General features: G+C 59.8%; 2 protein-coding genes across 2 annotated transcripts in view; one reads left to right on the forward strand and one right to left on the reverse strand.

Moving 5' to 3' along the window:
- The window catches only part of NIBAN2 (niban apoptosis regulator 2), a 52,006-nt gene extending 48,501 nt beyond the window's left edge, over positions 1 to 3,505 (forward strand). The window contains exons 13-14 of the mRNA XM_082655716.1: positions 828 to 939; positions 1,398 to 3,505. Coding sequence (XP_082511842.1) covers positions 828 to 939; positions 1,398 to 1,990 — 705 coding nt within the window. The 3' untranslated portion in view covers positions 1,991 to 3,505. The remainder of the gene's footprint in view (positions 1 to 827; positions 940 to 1,397) is intronic.
- Positions 3,506 to 3,635: 130 nt separating this feature from the next.
- The window catches only part of LRSAM1 (leucine rich repeat and sterile alpha motif containing 1), a 46,450-nt gene continuing 34,169 nt past the window's right edge, over positions 3,636 to 15,916 (reverse strand). Inside the window, exons 20-26 of the mRNA XM_082655717.1 lie at positions 14,368 to 14,448; positions 12,746 to 12,841; positions 10,732 to 10,830; positions 9,642 to 9,773; positions 8,499 to 8,580; positions 6,847 to 6,980; positions 3,636 to 5,770 (exon numbers count right to left, since the gene is read on the reverse strand). Coding sequence (XP_082511843.1) covers positions 5,645 to 5,770; positions 6,847 to 6,980; positions 8,499 to 8,580; positions 9,642 to 9,773; positions 10,732 to 10,830; positions 12,746 to 12,841; positions 14,368 to 14,448 — 750 coding nt within the window. The 3' untranslated portion in view covers positions 3,636 to 5,644. The remainder of the gene's footprint in view (positions 5,771 to 6,846; positions 6,981 to 8,498; positions 8,581 to 9,641; positions 9,774 to 10,731; positions 10,831 to 12,745; positions 12,842 to 14,367; positions 14,449 to 15,916) is intronic.

Here is a 15,916-nt window from a genome sequence, read left to right on the forward strand (position 1 = left end):
CCCCTCTCTCCCCTCTGCTCACTCTCCCCTCTCTCCTCTCTCCCCTCTGCTCCTCCCTCCCCTCTCTCCCCTCTGCTCACTCTCCCCTCTCTCCCTCTCCCTGCTCACTCTCCCCTCTCTCCCTCTCCCCTCTCCCCTCTCTCCCCTCTCCCCCCCTCCCCCTCCCCTCTCCTCCCTCCCCTCTCCTCTCCTCCCCCCTCCTCTCCTCCCCCCTCTCCCCCCTCTCCCCCCTCTCCCCCCTCTCCCCCCTCTCCCCCCTTCCCCCCTCCCCCCCTCTCCCCCCTCCCCCCCTCTCCCCCCCTCTCCTCCCTCTCCCCCCCTCTCCCCCCTCTCCCCCCCTCTCCTCCCTCTCCTCCCTCTCCCCCTCTCCTCCCTCTCCCCCCTCTCCTCCCTCTCCCCCCTCTCCTCCCTCTCCCCCCTCTCCTCCCTCTCCCCCCCTCTCCTCCCTCTCCCCCCTCTCCTCCCTCTCCCCCCTCTCCTCCCTCTCCCCTCTCCTCCCTCTCCCCTCTCCTCCCTCTCCCCTCTCCTCCCTCTCCCCTCTCCTCCCTCCCCCTCTCCTCCCTCCCCCTCTCCTCCCTCCTCTCCCCCCTCTCCCCTCCCCCCTCTCCTCCCTCCTCTCCCCCCACTTCTCCTCTCCCCTGCCCACTTCTCCTCTCCCCTCTCTTCACTCCTCTCCCCCCTCCTCTCATTCCTGTCCCTCCTCTCCCCACTGCCCTCCCCTCTCCCTTTCCCTCTCCCCTTCCCTCTCCCCTCCCCCACTAGCCCCAGTCCTGGGCCTGACCAACAGCCCTGGCCTCCCCTCTCTCTGCCCCACCCCCACCCGGCAGGAGCTGTCCCGGTTCCAGGAGCTGATATTCGAGGACTTTGCCAGGTTCATCCTGGTGGAGAACACGTATGAGGAGGTGGTGTTGCAGACGGTCATGAAGGACATCCTGCAGGGTGCGTGCCTCCCGGCCCCCGGGGGCTGACTGCAGAGCTGGGGGGGGCGGGTCCTGCTGTTGGGACCCTTACTGCCTGGAGGGTGGTGGAGGAGGTCGCCCAGAGGTCTTCCTGGTGGGGTCAGCTAAGCTACAAAGAAAAAGAGGACTTATGCCGTGGGCTGGGGTGGGCCCACTACTAGCAGTGTGGTCCCAGCAGGGTAGCATCGCATCCCTGTGCCTTAGTTTGTTTGTGGGTCCTTGACATTTTGGGAGCATCAGGTGAGTGACAGGGTGTACGGTCACAGCCCCTGCTTCCCGGCATTGAGGCCTTAAATAAGCCTCGTCCCAGTCACAGCACCCACTTAGGCCGAGGGGGGCTTCTGGGGGCTGATGCAGGTCACAGCTGGGCAGTGTAGGGTGTGCTGGCGGCCGTCAGCCCCGTGGTAAATGTCCCGACACCGCCCTCCTGTCCTGTAGCTGTGAAGGAGGCCGCCGTGCAGAGGAAGCACAACCTGTACCGGGACAGCGTGGTCATGCACAACAGCGACCCCAACCTGCACCTGCTGGCCGAGGGCTTGCCCATTGACTGGGGCGAGGAGTACAGCGGCAGCAGTGACAGTGGTGGGGACCCCGGCAGCCCTGGCATCCCGGAAGCAGCCACCCTCTCGGAAAAGCGCCGGCGTGCCAAGCAGGTGGTGTCCGTGGTCCAGGACGAGGAGGTGGGGCTGCCCTTCGAGGCTGTCCCTGAGCCCCTACCACCTGCGTCCGCAGACAGCATCACCGAGCTCCGTGGTCTGCTGGCCCGGGATCTGCAGGCTGAGAGCCCCCCGCTGGCCGGCCCCCTGCTCAATGGGGCCCCCGCCCAGGAGAGCCCCCAGCCCGGGGCAGGCCCTGAGGCCGCCTCACCGCCTGCCTCACCCCTCCGGCAGCTCCCGCCTGGAAAGGCCTCGGACCTCGAGCCTCCCAAGCCCAGTGACCAGGAGACCGGGGAGCAGGTGTCCGGCCCTGGCGGCCGCCCCCCAATCCATACCAGCACCGAGGACGGTGCAGGGGTGCAGACTGAGTTCTAGGCCAGTCGCCCCCGAGCTTCTGTTGGACATGGCGCACGGGCCACTCCCTGAGGCACTGGAAGGCTCGGCTCTGGGCGGGGAGCGCTGGATCTCTGCCTTCCAGGTGGGGATGGGGCCAGGCTGGTGTGGCACCTCTGGGGCGGAGACGGGCCCACCTGAGTCACTTTATTGGGTTTGGTCACACTTGGTCGGTCTGTTTTCTCTTATGTGGGATGATCTGGGCTTTCCTCCTCCTGCCGGGGGCAGAGCACAGTGGAGGGGGCTGGGAGCGCGCGGTGGCCCTGGGTCCCTGAGTCCTGCGTCCCTGCCCTGCCTCTGTGGCCCGTTTCCCTCGTGGGTCTTGCCGTCCTTGGGAAGAGGGCGGGAAGAGTAGCATCTGCTGTGACACAGAGCCCATGGATCCTCTGCTCGCACCAAGGGGCTCGCTGGAACCAGGAAGACGGAGTGCTGAGGCCCGTCTCGGCCCCGCTCCTCCCTCCTCCTGGCTGGGCCCCAGAGGCCAGTTTTGGAGTGGATACTGGCCTTGCTGTCCTGCCCCGGGTGAGGGGATGTGCAAGGAGGGGCCTTCAGGCTGGGGGAGAGCTGCCTCGCGGAGGGGGATGGGGCCGTGGGCCTGAGGAGAGAACAAGAAAGGCCTGGAACGGGCTGGTCTGGGGAGAGGAGGGAGAGGGCGTGTCTGAGGGAAGGAGGGTGTGACCTCTGCAGAGGTACTGCTGGGAGGGTGGGCACGGTGGCAGATGGAGGGCTGCTGGAAGCTGGGCCGTTGCCTCCCCCTCCACTTGCTGGGGTCCAGTCTCCGGAGTTCCTCTGTCCCCGTGCTGGGCTCGGGGGGTGGGGGGCGGTGGCATGTTGCTCAGTGGCAGGGCCGGGTGGGTGTGGACTCTGCAGGCCACTTCCAAGGTACGCGTTGTCCTCCCAGGGAGCTGCGGGGCTCGTGAGGGGCAGGAGGATGGGCCGAGGCACCCCAGGGCACCACTGAGCTCTTGCGTCAGGCTGGGGCTCGGCCCCTTGTGCTCTGAGTTTCCGGTCACCCCATCCTGAAAACTCCAGGACTCTTCAAATGTCCTGAGTCACGTGGGGGCCCAGCCATCCCCCTTCCTGGGGTGAGGGTCAAGCCGAGACCATCCCCAGGGGCTGGGGCCTCCTGGCCTTCCCACACCCCCTCCCCTGCTGCTTGGAGGGGAGGGGAGGGTGGGCAGGGCAGAAACCGAGTCCTTCAGGGTCGTCAACGCCATCCCAGCCCTGCCTCCTCCATCCCCTCATCTCCTTCCTGGACTGGGCCCTGGGACCCACAGGACGTGAAGCACTGGCTGGTGCTCAGGGACCCCCGCCCCCCCCAGTCCCCCAAGCCCTAAACTCAACGCCTCACTAACCTCTTTTACCAACACGTTCCGTCTGAAGATGCTCTCCTTTGGTGCCTTCTTTTGTGGTTTTCCAAATCATCCTCAAATCTTGTATTGAAAATATTATGCAAACTGTTTAAGCTTCTACTAATCAATAAATGCTTTATTTAAAGCCAGTGGCCCACGTGTGGTCCCAGCAGGGCGAGACCTTTGCTGGAGACGGACTAGGAGCACCTGTGTACCTCGACTTTCTGGGATGGCCGCTTGACCGAGTGCTTACAGGTGCATGGCCAGAGTTCTATTATCCCATTTTACAGAGGAGAAAACTGAGGCTTGGAGAGAAGGGACACAGCAGGTAGGTGACCCGCCTGCTGGCAGCTCAGACGGCTTCCTCAGCCAGATCTATGCAGGGTGCCCCTCTGGGCGTCTCGGGCAATGCTGAGGGCAGGAGGGCAGCTACTTTATGGCCACGTGGCCCTGGGTGCCCATGGCGGGTGGGCCCGAGGCTCACACTAGATCCAAACAGTGATGCCAGTGTGTAAGACTCCTGCTCACACAGCTAGTACTTACTGTGGGCCGTGCACGTTACTTGCAAGACTAGGAGCCTCACGGCAGCTCCAGGCGGCGGGCACCATTGTCACATTTCACCGATGTGTAAACTGAGGTCCAGGAAGGCGGGGAACCTGGGCTGAGGCTATGGGGCCCCCATCACCTTGGGGGACGGTGGCCAGTGGCTGAAGGCTTGTTAAGGGCTGAGGTGAGGAAGCAGGGGCTCAGCTGCAGTCTTGCTGTTGACCTTGGCAAGGCACTGAACTCAACCTCAGGCTCCTCGTCTATAAAAGGGGGGGCCTACTGAGGGTTCAAGGAGACCCGCCAAACACTGTGCTCTGCGAGGTGGCCCTGCCCACCTCAGGCCTCAGTCTCCCCTCTTAGCTTAGCAGAGCCCAGCAGGGTGTGTGGGGAGGGAAACCATCAGAGGTCCCCCGGGTACCTGGAAAGCAGGACTCACACCACATGGGCCTTTCATCCGTCCTGTTTCAGCCCGCAGGACTGTCACAACAAGGCAGGGAGAGTGAGGGCCTGTCCCCTGCATCCCGCCGGCTCTTACGCTGTGCCTGCGATGAGCAGTCAGGGCTCCCTGGTGGCCGCCGGCCTACGTCAGGGCTCCATCGTGTCCCTTGCTGACCAGATGGGGAACTAGGATGTGGAAGGTTGGCCAGAGTCAGAGTTAGCTGGAGGCAGAGCCCAGGCGCCCCGAGCAGGCCTGCCTGTAGCCCAAAGGAAAAGCTGCCCCTGGCTCAGAACTGTCTGCCTGCCAGAAGGCGCACGACAGAGGCGCAGCTCTACGGCGAGTACCAGGAGCACGGCTCCCGCAACTGTGCGGTGAACAACCGCGCGGCTGCACGGGTTCAGGGCTCAAGATGCTTCTAGGCTCCAGAGCCAGCGCCACCACGTTCCTGTCGCAGGGCCCGGGACATCCAGCCCCCTGGTCTGGGGTAACGATAACAGAGCACGTAGCACAGCCCACACGGCACCACGAGCTCCGCAGACTTTCTGAGCCCTTCTCTTAGAGCCCTGGTCTCTCCACCTGCAACAAGGGAGGTTTGGATAACTTCACCTTTGGGAACACCGCACCTCCCCCCTTCCCTTCTGACTCAGCTGCGACCCCCTCCCCCTCCCCGGGCTCCATCAGGACCCAGTGATGACTCTGGAGGAGGCGGCTGGAGATGGGTTTATTGACGTTACTGCTTTGGGTCTGCAAAGCTCAGTACCTGCCCTGGAGCTGCGTGGGGTGAGGAGGTGCAGAGCTGGAGAGAGGAGGGGCCCAGCGTGCGGGGAAAGCAGAGGGAGGCGAGGAGGGGCCGACGTCGCTGTGGCACCAGGCCCGCCCTGAACACACTCTGGCCAGGCAGTCCGAGGACACGGTGGCCTCCCCACCTCTCCCCTCGGCCAGGGCCCTCCTGCACCCCCACCACCCTGCCCCGTGGGACAGCACTGCCCGGGCTCCCGAGGAGGCTCCTGGGTGGGGGGGCGTGACTGCCAGAGGCAGCTGAGACACTCAGGCCTGTGCTCAGATGGAGGCATGCTGGTACCCCACCCCCCAGACCCTGTCCTCGTGCGGCGAGGGGTCCTCTCTCCTCCACGGTATTCACGCTGGCTCTGTCCTTGGTCAGGAACACTCCTGTCTCCGCCTGGGCCAGGACAGAGGGGCCCGTACTAGTCCATGGAGAACAGAGCGGGAGCTGGAGCCCTGGGCCCGCAGGTAGCAGAGGTGGGGCTGGAGGTGTCAGGCCCGGGCGGCGGCCGGCGCTCAGCGGCTGTGGTAGATGCGGAGGCGCTGGGCGATGTCCTGGCGGCACAGCGGGCAAGTGCGCAGGGGCTGGCAGCACTGCTGGCAGCAGCAGACGTGGCCGCAGTTGAGGAAGATCATCTGGGCCTGAGGAGAGAGTGCGGGAGTGTCTGGGAACCAGCCCGGCCTGATTCCCCGGGGATGGGGCAAGTGAGGCCCCCGGCCCCCAAAGATCTGACAGCACGGTCGTCACGCTCCACCGCCCGTATGGTCACTGTCTGCCCCTCTCTGTAACAGCCGCACGTTTCACAGCCCCGCCCTATCTCACCAGCCCAGCTGCTGGATGTGCACGTTGTTCCCAATTTTTGGATTTTCTGTGCACTTTGCCCGGCCCCCTCGGTCTCAAAACCACCCCAGCATTATGGATTAAAAGCCATGGAAGTGTGTCTATTCTTTGCTTTAGCATTTCCTCTTTTTAGTAAGTTATCCTAAGTAAAGAACCAAGGATGTGCTCCAAATTCTGTTCAAGGCTGTTCAGTATAGCACTGTTGGTAATAACAAGAGCTAGGAAGCCACCTCCAGGGCCCAGAGCAGGGGTTTGGTTAAATTTATAACCACCAAGGCCCCCTGTATCACCGCATTCCCTGAGCCCAGCAAAAACCACAGGGTAGGGCTTCCCTGGTGGCGCAGTGGTTGGGAGTCCGCCTGCCGATGCAGGGGATATGGGTTCGTGCCCCGGTCCGGGAGGATCCCACATGCCGCGGAGCGGCTGGGCCCGTGAGCCATGGCCGCTGGGCCTGCGTGTCTGGAGCCTGTGCTCCACAACAGTGAGAGGCCCGCGTACCGCAAAACAAACAAACAAACAAACCATAGGGTAATCAAACTGCTCACGTGGCAACCTTTCTAAGCAGGATCACACTCGGGGGAGGGGGAGTATTTTACGTGCTACATTGCTGAATTTTTATAATAGGTGTCAATTTTGTTAGTTTTAAAAACAGGTTTTAAAGTCTCTTCAGAGAAAATTGTGTTGTTGATATTTAATGACTTAATACATATACGAAGGGAAACTTCCTAAGTGGGAGAAAAAACTCTTGAAGAAAAAGGCCCAGAAAACATAGCATTACTCATGTTTGGGTAATGGGATCATGGGTCATTTTAATTTCCTGTTTTTTTGCCCGGGAGGCTCCGGACGGCAGGCACTGGGCCTGTTGCCCCAGACTTACCTCCCGTTCCAGGCACACAACACATTCTGAGGTCTGGGCCTCCAGCTCCGCGCAGGGGGCCGATGGTCTTACTGCCTCGGGAAGCTCCTCAGGGGCCGTGGGGAGGACCTCGCCCTGGGGTGGTTTCGGCAGCTCTGTGGGGACAGAGAGGCTGAGGCTGGGTCACGCCCACCCGACCCCGATCCCTGGGGCCTCCCCTGGCCCCGCCTGCCCCAAGTGGCAGGGAGCCGGAGCGGGATGGGATCCGACCAGGACCCTGCCTTCCTACACACCCTCATTTCTCTTTGCTGAGCCTCATTCCCCCACCTGTAAGACGGGACAGCTGGGGCACCGGTTAATTGGGGCCTCTTGCCCCTAACACACTCTGAATCCTTCACAGCCACCCTGCAAGTAGGGCTCATCACTGTCAGAGATGAGAAATCAGGAGGCTCAGAGGGGGAAGCCACTTGCCCGAGGCCACAGGGCCATCTGGTGGTAGAGCTGCCCCGCAGCAGCCCTGGCTAGGACCGGACCTCGCTTGCACATTCTCCACCCAGGGGCCCAGGCGCAGGTAGCCCAGAGGGGCAGGGAGAGGAGTGAGCAGCTCTCAAGGCTGCTCCCCCTGTCCCCTGGCAGAGGCCCCAGCATGTCCCCTGCCTGGGTCCCAACCGCCGCGAAGGAGGACATCAGAATCGGTCTCTCTCATTATCACACCACGTGCACCAGCGACACCCTCAAGTCTCTCTCCATCCCTGATCCCCACCCCCTCAGTTCATGTTTTTCATTTATTCTACGGGTTAAATTACAAGTAGCATTTTTTATAATTGTAAAAAACCTGAAGTTTTCTTTTTAAAAAGCCTATCGCAACCACTCTGGACCCTCTAGGGGTACATGGTGTCCCCCCCAAACCATCACTGTAAGGGGCACTTCTATATTTAATGTAACACATATTGAGTCCTGGGGTCAGAAAGAGAACTGTTGGGGAAACTCCTGAGGCTCTCCTGCCCTCTGGAGCTCAGGAGCCTTCCAGCCCAGCCCCTCCCTGCAGGGCGGCCACAATCAGGAAGAAGCCCTAAGGGTTAGGGTTAGGGTTAACCTGTCTCTGCCTCAGTTTCCTCATCTCTCAGATGCGGGTAACAATGGTGCCCACCTCACGGGGCTGCAGCAAAGGTGACCTGACATGGTGGTCATCAAATGCCTGATACCCATCCTGCTCGGCACACAGGAGACCTTCCCCTGGGTCAGCCACAGCACCTGCCCTCTCCCGGGCCTCCGGATGAGGGCAGGGCACCTCCTTCACAACCATCACAACCACCTTTCTACGTCCAAACCACAGGCCTGGCCTGGGGCGCAGTGCTGGGCATGGGGTGGGCGCTGGGTCTGGCTGATTTCTCCCTCTACTCTAGGGATCCTGAGTGTGTGGTTCCCGACGTCTAGTAGGGTGGGTTTAGGGAAGCCAGAAGGGGCCTGAAACTGCTATAGGAAAAGTTCTTTTTTTCCATTTTTGGAGCCTGCTTTTCCCATTTATAAATTGTTCCTTTAGGAGGGAAGCTTAAGGACTGGCCAGGGTTAGAAGTGGCCCTTAGGACTCGTCCTGAACTGTAAACAGGGGACGCCCCCAACCGCAGCCCACACGTAAGGGCTCTGCTCAGGGGAGGGCTCCGCATCGGTACCTGGCCGGGCCCTGGTCGCATCCAGCAGCTCCTGGGCTCTGCGCAGGATCTGGTGCCGCAGGCCGGCTTCCGAGACGCCCACCTGCTTGGACCAAGGAGGGCAGGTCAAGGCCTGGGCTGGGCAAGGGACCTACTGTGCAGCACGGTCAGAGCCACTACCTCCTCCCTGGCTTCCAGCACCCTCAGCTGGAAAGGTGGAGGCCCACGAGGGCCCGACAATCCGTACAGCAGAGGGAGATACTGAGGCCCAGAGGGAAACCAACACCAGCAACAGCGACAGTTTAGCAAGTGCGAAGCCCGCACAGGGGCTGTGCTGACAGTTTCAGCCACATGACCTCCCATCACCCCCGTGACGACCAGGAAGTCAGGACCCTCTGGCACAGTTTGCACGATCAGGTGGTTCACACCGAGGCTGAGCTGCAGAGAAGGGGCCGTGCCAGAATCACAGTCCCTCAGCCTCCAGAGAGAGTGCTCCTGAGCGTGGGTGACAGTCGTGTCGCCCTTCTGAGCCCCGGTGCCTGCGTCTGCCGAGGGCCGGGCAGTACAGCAGAGCGGTCAACAGCATGGACCCCGGCACCAGTCCTGGCTCTGCTGTGCGACCTCGGGCCAAATGCTACCTTGCTGTGTCTCAGCCTCCTTATCCGAAAGGTGATGACAGTGTCAGCACGTGCCCGCCCAGGTTGTTGGGAAGATTCAATGAATCCACATATAACACATGCTTAGAACAGCGCCTGCCACTGTCAGGTATTTGCCGGCATCGGTACTCGTCTCTCTTGAAGGGTAAATGAATTAGTGCAGCGTGTACCAGGCTCGGGCAGCGCTGCTGCTGTGATAACTAAATCCATGGGGTGGGGAGGGGGCTGGTCCAGATGAGCTCCAAGGTCCTGGCTGTCCAGCCCTACGCGGTGAAGATCCAATCTGAACGGGGTGGGGCACGGGGGGCACCAATCTGGGGTCAGCAGCACCCATAAGCCCTGGCTTTTGTAGCCACATGACGGGGGGCAGAGGGGGCACACGTTCTGGCTCTGACAGCTGATGACACGGGCCTCACCAAGAACTGCGTGAAGAGCAAGCGGCCTGGCTGGGTTGGGCCAGGGCCCTGCCCGCTGCCCTTGCCCCCCCCGAGGCGCAGCTGCTGCCCACCTTGGCCAGGTCCCCAGGGTCCATCCGGCTCAGCATGTCCAGTGAGATGCGGTGGTGGGCGAAGATGGGAAGGTAGTGCTCGGCCGACAGCTCCACCAGGAGGGCCACCAGCTGGCGCTCCAGGCCTTCTTCCTACAGGACAGACCCAAGGGAGAAGCCAAGCGCACCACGGATGGGGAAAAAAACCAAGAAGCCATTACTCACAACAGCAAACGAAGAGTGCAAATACATACAACGTAATATGTAAAACGTATTCTTGGAACTTTTCCTACAAAAATGGATATTTAAGGGCATAGAGATAGACGCACGAGGAAGTTAGTTCACTGCCACTCTGTAAACTTGACAACGTAAGCAACTTAAGTACCCATCAAGAGGGGACTGTTTAAACAAGTGAGGGCTCGTGCAGATCCTAAACGCTGTGCACTCGTCTGGGAACAACGAGGAGATCTACGCACACGGGCCTGGACAACAGCCTGTCACTACTGTTGGGGGGACAAAGGAAGTTGCCAGAATTGCCTTATAGAAGGACTCCTGTTTGTTTTTTTGGTCGTGCCACGTAGCTTGTGGGATCTTAGCTCCCCGACCAGGGATCGAACCTGTGCCTGCTGCAGTGGAAGCGCAGAGTCTTAATCACTGGACCACCAGGGAATTCCCAAGAAAGACTCCATTTTTATTAAAAAAAAAAAAAAAAAGGGTGTGTGTGTGTGCATGTGTGTGAGGGGGGAAAGGGAGGAGAGGGGGAAAGGGAGGAGAGGGGGAAAGGGAGGAGAGGGGGAAAGGGAGGAGAGGGGGAGGAGAGGGGGAAAGGGAGGAGAGGGGGAGGGGGAGGTGGGGGAGACTGGGGACCACGTCTGTCCCATCCGCAGCCCCTGCGCTGGTGAGTGCACAGTGGGCTGTGGGTCTCTGCTCCGCCCAGAAGTGACTGAAAAGTCACCAGAACCAATGCTCCTCCCTCTCGTTTCTGTCCCTGCCCGGGGGACCTGGTACACTTAGTCACCAGAAATATGAATGGAATTAAACTGGACAGGTCAGGAAGCCGGGCACCGCTGAGGCCAGAGGCTCCTGCAGGGTGGGCGCCAGCAATCCTCACCTGCAGCTTCAAGGACAACGGTTTCTGGTTCAAGAGCCGCTGATACTGAATCAGCCAGTAATTCTCCTGCTTAGTTTCACTTTTGGCTTCTAACTCCGTCTGCCAAGAAGGAAGCAGACACTGTTAGTTACAAGTCAGTGAATAGAAACAATGACAGTGACACCTGTGAACTCTGCTCCTCTGAGCACGTGGATGACTTGGTATTTTACAAAGAACGTGCCTACCCACTGTTGCCTCACCCTTTAAACTGCTGAGCCCGGAAAGGCAGGAAGCCTCACTACCCCCACTTTACTGCTGAGAACGATCTCAGACACAGCACACCTGGTGGGGGGACCGGAACCTGGGCTGCTGACACCTGGTGCCCGCCCCCCTTCCCCAGCCATCATGACTTGGAGGGGGACACCTTCTCATCTGCTTATGGGAAGAGCAAAGTACTAGGCAGCCGTCTCCTTCCCCCAAGAAGGCTTAGTGTGTCCTCTGGGTGCCAGGCAGGGAGAGAAATAAGATGCTGAGGACACCTTCGGCTTCTGGAGTGGGCTTCACCTGACGAAGCCGGAGAATTATAAACATGCCATTCAAGCCGATTCCTCCATCACTCACACGTTCCTGAGCGTTGTTCTGGGCGCTGAGGACACAGCAGTGAACACACGATACTAACAGCAGCAGCAGCAACGTCAGGGCACTTCGTGCCAGACCGTGCTGTGCACTGGGAGATGCCCTTGTACTTAATTCTCACGATTCTGTGAAGTAGTTTCTACTTCACAGGTGAAGAAACGGGAGTGATTAGTTCAGAGTGAATACCAGCCAGCCCAAGGTCAAAGAGCTGCCCGTGTCGTGGCCAGGATTCAGACCCAGGTCTGTCTTGCTCGGAGCCTGCGCTCTCAACCACCAAGCCACCCACCCAGGACTGCAGCTGCGCTGGGGGTCGATGTGATGTGGGCGGCAGGATTACACTGCAGGCATCTCCCCAGCTCCCCCTAGTGGTCCCTCCTGTACCTTGCCGAGCTGGCTCCCCTTTTCCGGCCTGGCCCTCTCTGGGCTGCGGGCACACCTCTCTTTGGGAGCCCATGACCCTGATGGCCATGTCCTGATGAGGTGCACAGTGAGTCCCCAAGGCCCCTTGAGGGCGGGAGCACACGGCCACGGCATGGCTGCCCCTTATGCAGCACTCAGGGAGCGGGTCACACATTAATGCAATTTGGAGGTGATGGCCGTGAGGCACCGTGAGGAACAGGCAGCTTCTGACTGGCACAAACACACCATCTGGGCTCGTGCAGGGCTCGGGAAGAAGCTGGTCTCGCTCCTTTCCATCCCCGGCACAGGGCCTGGCCCACGGTGGAGCTCAGAGGACGTCTGGGGCGGTAACAAGGCCACAGGAAAGACTGGGTCCTGACCACTCAGGTGCACTTGGGCTCTGGAGGAAGTGACCCTGACCTGCCCCCTAAAGGGGGCTCTGCCACCCTGATGATGTGCCAGAGGCAAACCCATCTGGGTCCGGGGGGGGCAGCTGGGCAACCCCTGTCAAAGGCTTACTAAACGGCCTGCCCCGGACACACCAAGTACTCTCCTGCGCATCTGTCCTGAGCCAATACCCGTGGCTGTTCTCAGATACTTAGCTGCCGAGACAGCCTTGCTTATTAAGAGTAAAAAACGGGAAGTATGCTCGACAATAGGCCAAACAAGGGCCCATCTCAATGCAGCCACGGCAGGAACGCAGAGGACGCGAAAGACAGGAAAGAGCAGGTGCGAACGAGCTGGTTGGAAACGGGGGCGCAGTTCCGTGTTACGGGCACGTGCACACACCGCGATAAACATGCATCCCGATGTTTGGAAAACATACCTCAAAATATTAGCAACAGACAACTCTCAGGAGTGAGATTCTTTTCCTTTGTACTTTCCATTTTTTCTCTGATGAACAACTACTACTAGACTAATGAAAGTGTTCCTAAGAACGGCAAGAGCATTTAGGGGAAGCAAACCCATGAGCGACTCTGGACGCGGAAGCCAGACGCACCAGGATCTCCCGGAGCTCCTCCTCTCGCTGTGTCTTCTCTTTGAGCAGCTGCTGGAGCAGGGAGCTCAGGACCCAGCGCTGCTCCGAGATCATCTCCTGCAACACAAGACCACGCCCAGCGCTGGGAAACTCGCAGTACCGCGGCCCAAGAAGTCCCCGCAGCGCGGCAGCAGGATCCCCCTCACTCAGTTCTCAGCTGGCAGCCGGGGGCCACAGTGGCTCCGACTCCATTCAAGGCTCTGTCCCTGATCTCAGGCTGAGAGTTGGGGAACAGAGCAGAGGGGCCTCTCTGCCCCAGCATCCCCTCCCCACCTTCTCACCAGCCTGTACCTCCCTTCCCCAAGGGGTAAGGCCAGGCACGGGATCTAGTGACCGAACACAGTGCAGTGGTAAGAAACATCAAACAAAGGGAATGACAAGCAGCAGGTACCTGACTCCAGTCTCACTGACTACGGAGCACGTGGGCAGAAGCAAACAGCGGGAGGGAGGGTGGGTGAGGGACCCACGCCAGCCAGGAAGGCTCTACGCAGACGGAGTGATGTGCAAACCCGAGAAAGCCCCATTTGTGTCTGCGTTCCACTCTTCTCCTCCTCTTGGAAACCCCATGGAGACCCCGAAAACAGGAGCCCCACAGCTCTAATAGGCAGGATGCATGGGCACCCACCAAGCACGGTGGTTGCATCCTCTTTCAGAGCTCCACCAACCCCGCAAGGCTGAGGCCTTTCCATTTGCTAGCCCACTCCTCTCTGATGGCCCTGAGACACAGGCTGGGCCTGGAAGACTATTTCCTTTATGCAGGGGAGACATGGAGGCCCAGGGAGGGGAAGTAACCTGCCTAAAGTCATACGGTGACAGACCCGTGGGACTCCAGACCTCAGCGTTCTTCTCCTGCATTGAGAAGCCCATGAGACAAATGAAGACTGCTCCACTGAGGACAGACACAGGGGCGGTGACAGACAGAAGGCTCTGCTCAAAAGCCTGGTACGGGGCACATGTCCTCACACATCATTGATCCGACCCTTCTGCGTACAGCTGGGGAGACTAAGGTACAGAGAAGGGAAAGGGCTGCCCCTCCCTCCCTCCCCAGCCAGGTCACACGGCAAGACTGTGCGAGGACAACCCGGGTCCCAGATTTGCAGCCCAGAACGCTGTCTGCTAGTCTCTGCAGCCTCCACATCTGTGTGAGCAGGACACCCAGGCTGGAGTTCACAGAGCCACAGCTGGACCCTCTCCTCAGACATCCTCGGAACACCGAGACAGCTCCTTCCCCAGAGGATGTCAGCCGTGAGAACCAGCGCCCCAGAAGCATGACTGAGAGAGACAGGGAGCTCAGGAGCAACCCAGCCCCAAAACAAAGAAAACACGGAGATGGAGATGCGCCTGGGTGAGCCTTGGCAATGAAAGCCTCCTTCCTCTGACCCTCCTGCCTGGCGACGGGCTGATCCCAGCCCTAACCTTCGCCTGCGCTGCGCTCGGCCCCCAGACTGGGCTCCCACGAGCCTCCTGGGGCCAGGGCCTCCTCCAGCATCACTGCCTTGTCTGCCGGAGAGCAGCTGAGAGGCGGTGGGTGCATTCGTTGGGGGTGGGGTGGGGGACAGGGCAGGCTAGGGAGCCCTACATACCTGTAGTGCCTCTGTGTCCAGGGATTTCCTCTTTAACTCCAGCTGTGTCAGCTGCAATAACTCAGTTTCTATTAACTTAATCTAAACAGAAGACGAGACAGGGGTTTTTTAATTCACATTAACCACGGTTTAATCCTGTGCCGCTGCTCTTGGATGGCCAAGTGGATCTAAGAATCCTTTCTGGGGGCGCTCTGCAATGAAGGGGACCTGTGTACCTTGGGAACCTCATCAGCGGGGGTTTAAAAAGAGTTCGTTATTTCACGGCCCTGAATCCTCCGCGGCGTGGACCCTCTTCTCCTGGACAGTACTGCTGATCAGAAGCCAGGCACAGGGCCAGCCCAGAATGGGCGCTGATCAAGGTGTGGAATGAAGGGGCTTTCCTTCAAGGTGAGGACCAGAGTGAAGAACAGACACGGAATTCTCAATGAGCCTCTTCCCAGTCCAGTTCTCTTGCTTCCTCTAAACAGCTGTCAGAGGAGTGCAGAGGGCAATGGAGGGGACTGAGTAATAATAACAATAATAGTAGTAGCTGATATTTATTGAGATTCCACATGCTAGGACTGTGCTGTGCAATTTATTTGCATCATTTCATCAATACCTATTAGGAGGTATTATTGCCTCCATTTTACAGACAAGGAAACCGAGGCTCAGAGAGGTTAAGTAACTTGCCCAAGGACACACAGCGGGTGAGTGAGTGTGCCCTTTCCTTGGGATGTCCCTGCTTGTCTGAAGGGGAAGAGCTGGCCTGGTGGGTCAAAACCACCCATAATGAGAATGTCTGGGAGTCACCACATACCTTCAGGGTGTGACTGGGGGCTTTTAGCCCTCGGGGTCAGACCCCATGGGCAGTGACTTCTCTACCCTGTGCCTATGACCTTTGTCCCTATGTTCTTATGACCCCACCAACCCCTGGTCAGAGGAATGAGATTCATGTCTGGCAATGTGGGATTGAAATTAAAGGGGGAAATAAAAAGGTAAGTTGGTTTTGGCAAAAAAGAAAAAGAAAAAAACAACCATGCAAAATGTGAAATTCAAAGTGTGCTGAATACGAGGTGACATGCGTCCCGTAGCCTGAAAGCTCGCTCTGTCTGCCGCCACCCAGGCCACGCGCTCTGGGAGCCCAGCGAGCCAGATACAGCCCTGCTGGAAGCGGGTGGCCAAGAGGCCCAGCGTGGCGTTCGCCCAAGGCTGCCCGCAGGTCAGCAGCGGAGCCCGGACAAGAGCACAGCCCCTCCCCTCCAGGCCCAGGCCACTCCTCAGCCGACACCAGGCCCTGCCTGCTCGCTCAGGCGGGGGTCAGCCTGTCCCAGCTCCTCAATCTGGGCCGACGGGGACACTGGGGTCTGAGCCGGTGGAGGAGCCCTGCCTGTGGCCGCCAAGCGGTCGAGGCCTCCTGTCCCTCAGCCCTGGGCATCACGAGAAGCAGCAGGCACAGGTCTCACCTGCTGGCATGCACAGTGCTGCCCAGGCACCTCCTGACACCCTGAGTAGGTTCCACGAGGCTCAGTGAGGGGAGGGAGGTGCCGGGGAGACCTCTTGTCGGGCTGGC

This window comes from Grampus griseus, assembly GCF_964374135.1.
Source record: "Grampus griseus genome assembly, chromosome: 6".
NCBI lineage: Eukaryota > Metazoa > Chordata > Mammalia > Artiodactyla > Delphinidae > Grampus > Grampus griseus.